Source organism: Alligator sinensis, unplaced genomic scaffold (genome assembly GCF_000455745.1).
Source record: "Alligator sinensis unplaced genomic scaffold, ASM45574v1 scaffold114_1, whole genome shotgun sequence".
In the NCBI taxonomy this organism is placed as follows: domain Eukaryota; kingdom Metazoa; phylum Chordata; order Crocodylia; family Alligatoridae; genus Alligator; species Alligator sinensis.
The window spans coordinates 422,685-431,188 of record NW_005842525.1 but is presented as its reverse complement, the minus strand read 5'-3'; the positions used below and the strand labels follow the sequence as shown (position 1 = coordinate 431,188).

The 8,504-nt window shown below is 42.3% G+C and overlaps 1 protein-coding gene across 1 annotated transcript in view; it reads right to left on the bottom strand.

Annotated features, from left to right (window-relative positions):
• The window catches only part of ITGA8 (integrin subunit alpha 8), a 174,471-nt gene extending 165,971 nt beyond the window's left edge, over positions 1-8,500 (bottom strand). The window contains 3 exon segments of the mRNA XM_006031697.3: positions 7,944-8,068; positions 8,255-8,472; positions 8,474-8,500. Of these exon segments, the coding sequence (XP_006031759.2) occupies positions 7,944-8,068; positions 8,255-8,472; positions 8,474-8,500 (370 nt within the window).
• Positions 8,501-8,504: the final 4 nt, after the last annotated feature.

Genomic DNA, 8,504 nt, shown 5'->3' with positions numbered 1-8,504 from the left:
GTGCGTGACGGGGGGGGAGGAGGGGCGCGGGGGGGGGGGGGGGGGCAGTGGGGGAGTTAAGCTGCTTGACCTCTGCCCCTTGCCTGCTCACAACTCCCCCCATCACTTATCTCCACCAACACCTGTAATCTCTCGTGCTTGTGCACCCCAGCACCTGCACCCCTGCATTACTTGACCTCCCCATGTCTACATCCCCTAGCAACTGCCCCTGGGTGCCTGCCGCCCCTTGCTGCCTGCCACTTCCCTCAGCCTCTGCCTCCCCTGCTGCTGCTGCCTTGGCAGCCCCCCTACCATTTACCCTTTGGTTCCAGCAGGGCTCTGTCCCTTTTCCAGGCTAGCATGTCATTGATCTGGATCCAGCCCAACCCAGTAGCAGTGGCAGCTCCAGTTTGGCCCCACAGCTGGAGCCTGAGCCAGAGCTGCTGCCATTGCTGCTACCAGGCCAGGCTGGGGCTAGAGCAACTATGTGATCCCTCTCCCATGCTGTAGCAGGGATGGAGCCCTGCAGGAGCCAGAGCTGGAGGGGCAGAGACTACAGCGGGAGAAGTAAGCATAGTGGGGAAGAGTTGGTAGGGGGCACATGCAGCAGTTGTGGCTGTGACCTTGATCCTAGGCAGGGACCAGGCGTCTCTCATGTCATACCTGAATCCAAGACAAGGGGCTTTGCCATGTTAAATGGGGGGAAAAAACCTTGTCTTGAGTTTGGGTAAACATGGTAAATAGACATTAAGCATATGCATGTATAAATAGCTGGCAACAAATTGTTTCTGCTTTAACTCTTGCAAATGCAGTATCTTTCCCCCTGCGACATTGCTGAAGCCCAGAATACACAATATTCAGACTCATATCTTGTGATTCCCCAGAGCTAGAAAAGAGCATTTTATCATTTAAAAAAGCCAGGTGCTTCCATGTTAAGTTACAACATTTGTTTCCCACTTTACTACTTTAAAGGAACATCATATTTTTTAAACATGGTTTTTTATGCTGGAAAACAGTACTGGACTTCCATGGAAGGAACGTAAACTGTTCTGCAGAGTAAGAAACCTGTTCCTGCTGCTTTCAGGTGAGATTTTGTGCAATATGCAGCAGTACCTGATGCTGATACTCTAGTGGCCTCACTGCAGATTCCCATTGTTAACTTTCAGCCTCATCCTGTTAACACTGGTTTGTAGGAGTGGGCACCTCCACCTGAAACTTGCCCACTCCCAGAAAGTGCCTATTTCTAGTCATCTCTCTGTAGAGTTGCAGGGTAGAGACAACTTATCCATTCCAAGCCTGTATTTCACCCAAGCAATGTCTCTCTCATTTTTTCCCTGCTTTTCACAGTGACACTAATTCTGAGTCTTCCTAAGGTGTTTAGAGGCAAAGCACAGTCATGAGGCAGGAACTTGAATCTAGGGAACCAGCAAGCCTAGCTCAGAGTGGACCCCTGGTAACCTGATGGAGCTTACAGGAGAAGACCGTGGATATTAGTGCTATGAACTAGCTAAACAGTTTGGGCTTATGAAGAGGAGTCTATTTTTAAACTAAACAAAATTTGTATAAACAAATAAGGTTTTTGTTGTACTAATTTATTGAGATATTTTTATAACAACAATATTCAATTAAAAATTGGACCAAATCAAACAGTTTTTAGTTTTAATTTCCCTGAGTTAGGAAAAAGGAAGATTCATAGAAGATTCACCCAATTAAAACTTGGACAAATGCATACATGCAACCCCCAAACAACATGTGAATAAAGACATCAGGTTTGGGCCAGTTCAGCTAAGGTACTTTTCTCTCTTTTACTTCTCAGAATAAGTTTGGACAATTGGTAAAATGAACCACATATCTGACATAAATCAGAACTCTCCATGTGAATCATTAAGCCCACAGTAAGACAAAACTGGTGTTGCTGAATGAATGGTGTCAGAATTTGAAGGTGGAGTGAATGTTTTCTCCCTTCATATTTTCTCTCCAGATACAAATCTTTCTTTCTAAGAGGATTCTAAATTTCCCACAAGATCTCACCATCTTTACAGTTAATAGTTTTTTTCATGTAACTAAATCTCCAGAGTCTCACAATACATCCTTTACTTATACAGTACCTGGATTTTGTTACAATCAGCTCAACTCCTGGCCAAACTGGCTCATGCTTTTTCTCAACTGCATGCTTGGCCAGAGCTGACCTAGATTTCCCCCTCCCCCTCTTAATTCTTGACAGGATGTTCATATTTTCTTTGGTTAGTTTGAAAACTGTTTGACCACTGTAAGATAAAGTACACTCATAGGACAGAATGCATACACCAAATCCTGGAAGATTAGCAAGTTAATGTTCCATCTGTACTGGCTTTTTTAAAATAGAGTTATACACAAAAAAAGCATAAAGTTGTTGCTATCACGTGCCACGTTTTAAAACTGGTATTACAATTTTTTTTACAATGCATATTATTAGTTTTCCAACAGATCTGATGCATAAATATTTAGTTAGGGAGGGGATTCAAGTTTGGTCCTGGCTGCAAGATGTTCTGAGTCTTTTAAAAGTAATGCATTTAATTAGGGGGAAAGATTTCTCTGTGTTGCTCTCCTGCTACCCCTTCTGGCCTAAAGAAGGAACAGCAATCACATTAGTCCTGGAAGACCAAATGTCATCCAGGAGACTCTAATAGTTAAAACTTCAAAGCTACCACAGAAGTAGATATTACGAGCTCCACTTTAGACAAGAGAAAATAAAGCAAAGAAGTGACCTGGGAAGAAGGAACCTGTATCAGAACTAGGATCAGAACTTAGTCTAGTGCTCTGGAAAATTACTGGACCAGCTCTTTGGAAAAAACAAGTCCATGAGCAAAGTGGTTATTTGTGCGGTACAGCACAGGGAGCTGAACATTTTGATTTCTTAATATTGAAGTCAAACATTAAAAAAAAAATCTGCAGTACCTACTACTTTGGCTAGTTTTATCAGCTGTGAAGGACAGTAATCATGAACTGATGGGCTTCTGATTTATGACCATTTGGAATAATCCACTGTTGAAGAGTTTAGGAAGCCTGTATCACAACAAATAATCCAAGCACATATGAATGTATTATTGGTATTCTTGCAAAGCAGTGTGCATATATCTAAGCAAGCTCCCTTTTGTGCATGGTAAAGTAGTCCATATGGAACTTCATCCTAACACTGCTTTACTGCTAATGTAGAGCTAGCTCATGCAGCTTTTCATTACAGTATAATGTAGACATATACTTCATTTCAGTTAGGATGATATTTGGTTTAACTGAACATGTTCTGATATACAAACAACAGTAACAGGAACATAATGTACACTTCAATCTCACCCCCCTCTCCCAGATCTTAGTACATCTTTGTAAGGGATTTTAAAGATTCAAAGCAATTTAGGGAAACACCACAATTTGAGTCAAATGTCCGCCTGCCTGTTATGATACCCAGCTGCCAAATATTGATGTAAATAGCATTTACAATAGCAGAAGTAACACAAAACTCTTCTAGTGGTTGGCTGGATATCTGTTCAGGAGAGTCCGGGGAGATATTGGATCAAACAAAATAAGAATTAGTAGAATAATAAGGAACCCATTTTGCACTTGGTAGTTAGAACACAACGCTCTGAAGCAATGAAAACATTTAAAACTTGCTTCATAGTTGTCACTAGACATCAGTTAAACCCTGGCTACATGTTTGATGATATTTTCATTATGGCATTTACATCATGCCATCATGAAAATAGTGGTAGCGCCTTCCACTATCAGATCTGCAAGCATGTGATCTTAGCTTCTGAAAGGAAGCCCAACATGTAGCAAGAAAGCTGCACAACCCAGAAAGGTTTTTTGCCTTTTGACATTTGCCATATGAAACAAAGCATAGTGTATGACTGTTAATGTCATAGTTACAAAGCAGTCATTTTGCATTCATTCACACTGGTTTTAGATCTCCAATAAAAAAATACAAAAATCCCACCCTGGACTGGTGCTATAGTATCCAGTGTGTCAATCATGTTCACCTAGCAGTCTCAGCTGGGGTTGGCACCTGTGGTTCTCCACTTCAGGAATCAACAAGCAGCAGTTTATAGGATGGCTTCCTTAATACTAAATTATTGTTTATTTTAAAACAGCAAAAGATAGCTATCTTCCCTAAAAGTGGCACCTTAAGCAGACTTATGTTCTTCAGACACCTGAGGAACCTCTTTTTTCTCAGTCTGGTTTCCCTGAACCCCTTCCTGAACAACTACTCTCTTCTGTTGAGTGTAGCACCTTTCAAACTAGTCACATTTCTTTTGATTTTCTGATTCCTTGGCTTTTTCCTGAACAGAATTCTCTTATAAGAACCCTCAGATGCTCGCAGAGAAATGGTCTCTTTCCTGTTTGGGTTACTGTATTCCCTTTTAAAATAAACTTATGTATTCATACAATAAATGGACCAGTAACTAGCTGTATACTAAGTAGTATATAGTATCCATGAATTATTTCAGAGCAGCTTCATGTACATCTTATGATATCACCACGTGGTACAAGACTTCTTAAGTCCTGATAGGTTTTTTTATTAGACTTGCCAGCTTCCCCTCTTCTACATTTGAGAGGATGGTGGATAGTAACAGAATGTTTGAAATTAGGTTTATTTACCTTGGGTTGATAATAAAATGCAATTACATGCAAGTCCCACTTATCCAAGTAGGGTTGGCCAGTGATACAATGTCTTTCCAAAAGCAAAGCATAACCATTACAAGAGTTTAAACAATGGCTTGTATGGACCACACACCACAAGAGTAAAACACATAGAGATACTTCTTGTGGAGGAATTCCAAATTGCTTAAAAAAGAAGCATTATTATTGTTCTTTGGGAAGAGTGCTCTCTTCCACGGAACATTCTCTTGTTGCTCCATTTAAATCTTATGATTAATGTTGGCAGCAGAAGTGAGAAAAACATCCATATATGCAATACAATCTCCCCTCATTGGGAAAATGTAAGCATAAGCATAATGCAAGCAAGTTACTCATGTATGTCAAGGGGATACTATACCTCCAGAATATGAAAACATGTCAAATACCTATTGCATTTATAATTTAGGGAAACTCTTGATACTGCTGCCGTTTACGTGACATGCAATACATTATTTCTCTCTATCCACCACCCTAGATTACATTCTGGTCTTGAAGTAGATTATTAGTTGTTCAGCAGTTTGTTTTCCTTTCACTGTGCTTAGCAAATACAACTCCTTAAGCAGCTAATACTGGGTTAGGGCCGAGCTAAAACTACTTACTTTGTAAGTGCTGTATAAAAATGCATCAAAATTCAAGCTCTTGGCTTAGAGACAGTGTAACCATTTTCTCTTTTCTGTTTTTGGAAGGTCATTTCCAAAACAGCCAAGTAATTAGTTACAAAACCTTTCAAAAACTGCTGTTACATATGGAGTACTCCCCTTTAAAATCAGCTCTTCTTCCTCTAATTGTAAGTGCAAGTTCCTAATATGAGAGAAAGGATGATTTTGTGGTTAAGGTCACACACTGGAATGAATGGATCCAGATTTAATTTCCAGATATACCACAAGCTTCCTGTATAATCTTAGATAATCTTAACTACTGGTTTTGAGACTCAGTTTTTCCATCTGTGCACTGGGAATAATCATACCTCTCAGGGTATTGGAGGAATAAATGCGTTAGTGTGCAAGGGATTTGTACAGCAAGTACCTAGACAGGTGGAATAGTCTGAAGATATCTATCAAAAGATTTGGATTGCTAAAATCCCCAAGATGGGAAATATATTAAAAGAGATTATTTAAAACAACCTCCTTCAGACTAAAGGCTACATTGCCTGTTCTGCTTCAGGGTACAAATGAAATGAAAGGAGCAGAAAAAAATGCTAATATAGCTGAAATATTTTGGAGGGTGAGGAATCTACACCTGGGGAAGGCACATGAAACCTAGCTTGAAGCTTACTAGGCAAGGGTGCCAGCAACAGCAAAACCATGGCAGCGCAAGCACTGGTGCATGCTGGGCAAGTCTACCCTGGGCTTGTGTTTCTTACACCAATCACCACATCTACATTGGCACTGAGGCAAGCCATAACAAAGCTAACCAATTATACCTAGCAATGGTGCATTCATACCTCCAACTGCAACATTACCGTATCCTTAGTTTTGTCTTCCTTGGGCAGGAGAATTGGTGTAAGGCCACAAACGTTTGACTAAATCAATGCTACCTGAATAAGCGGTGGCATATGCAGAGCACTGCACACACACATTATCCTAACTCCAGCCTACTGCTGCATTCAAGTGCTCTGCATTGCCAGATCACACAAAAGAGATTCTCCACTAATATATGGCACATGCCCTGGTATCCAACCCTTTCTCTTCTCTCCATCCCTTTCAGGCACACAGATTTGCTTTGCCTCTGTGGAGTTCTTGAGAACATTTTGTGCTTCACCTTAGAGTTCTGGACTGCCTACCATGATAATAAGAAATTCCCTTGTTGGGATGCAAAGTAACATTGGCACAACACCACAGCCCAAAGCCTTGGTTACATCCATGTAGTCAACATCTTGCAGCCATGCCCCCTGCCTGCTTCACAGATCTGAACCCCTCCTCCAAACAGTGGCGTAGTCTCTCAGAGTCAATAGGAATGAAAATCTGTGGAGATTTCTTGAGTCTCTTCAGCAACCCCTTTGCGGGTTTTCCTCAGGATGACCTGATCTGACCCTACATTTCCACTGTATACTTTTTTCAAAACAACATTTTAAAATGAAAAGGATTATTCCTTTGGAATTGGAAGCTTCAGATTTTAAACTGGTAAATACCTAATACTTAACATATTTTACACTTGCAACATTGTAAAGAAGTTATTTCCCCATATGATGTAAACATTAGGTGCAAGAGGATTTTTTCTCTATATATGAGCACATAAGCACATATGCAAACACAGTGGACATGCCCTGTACATGTAGATTTATATGAACACACATGCATATATGTATTGACACGATACATAAGTAATATAGGTATATCTCTGTTCAGTATACATGCTCTTTGGGACTGGAGTTGCTCTTGCCCTGCATTGATAAAATATCTTATGAGAAACTAAGCCTGATTGAGGATAATCACAGTAACAGTATGGGTGAGTGAGGAAGCATACAATTGACTTGTTGGCTGTATAGAAGTGGCATGAATGAACTGTCACGTTTATATCAATAGGCTTTGGTGTATCATATTCATATCTGCATGAATAAAGAGTACTAATGAGAAATAACACAGAAAATCGTAACTTTTTCTTTAATGATTAAATTACAAAATCTGAAATTAAATTATTCAATGTTAATTTTTTGGAACACTACATTCAAAATATTTTCAAGTGCTATAAAGAGAAAGCACCAGAAAGCATAAACAGCCTGAACTGTTTAAAATGTGTGTTCCCTTTAATTAAATAAGAAACATCTGTCTTGGGATTTTGAAAGTGGATGTAATCCATTCACATTATGCCTACATCAGTTTGCATCCAACATCTATTATTTTGAAAGAAAATTCTTCCTCTCTGTGAAGAATTAAATAAGCGTGCAATGCAGGGTACTTCCTCCGTTGGAACGGACAGAACATCCCTTGTTGAGAATAACCCCATAGATTAACAGCAGATTTCCACTTTTCGGAGAGAGGCACGTGAAACACAGGGTGAACGTCCAGGAGACAAAACAAACAGACGGCTCCTTCTAAGACAACTGAAACCCCTTTCCTCAGAGCCTCGGGGAACAGGAGCCACAAAGCGGACCTGTGCACTGATCCTGAAGGTCACAGGACTGCAATTTCCCTAGGGAACATTTAACTCTTCCCCACAACAGACACACACAAACTTCTCTAGAAAACTACAGGCACCAAGGGAGGCCACAGAAACCTGCATGGAGGCGACCTGCCGGACGGGGCAACTGGGGCAAGACCATGCCAAGCATCAGGGGCAGAAAATGTACTCACTAGTGGTGTCAAAGGGGATCTGCTTGCACTGTGCAGCTGGCCAAGGACAGTAGTACACGGCCCCTCCCTCCTGGATCTCTGGCTGTGTGGTGTTGGCTTTGGGAGCTCCGACCAGGACGCTCACCCTGCAAAACAGGGAGGGGTCACTGCTGGGGAATGAAGGGCAGAAGCGAGGCGAGGGGCTGAGGGCACCTGGAGAGCAGGGCAGTGGTGCCGGCAGTCCCCTCCTCTACGCCACCAGCGACCTCCCGATGGGGAGAGGGGCCGTCCGGTTGGGAAGGGGGCTCGAGCGGGGGCGCTGGGGCACTTACGTGCCGGGCTCCGGGATGTAGAAGTCCACGGCGTAGCCGAAGTAGCTGCCCTGGGGCCCGCTGTACACGCTGCGCTGCTCCTCGTCCAGGTTGAACGCCAGGAGCCCGCGCGGCCACAGCATCCCCGGCAGCAGTAGCGTTAGCAGCATCCGCATCCTCATCGTTCTGCTCCTGCTCCTGCTCCTGCTCCTCGCGGCGGCGCTCGGGCTGCCCTGGGGGCGGGGAGTGATGCCTGCGCTCCCGCATCCCT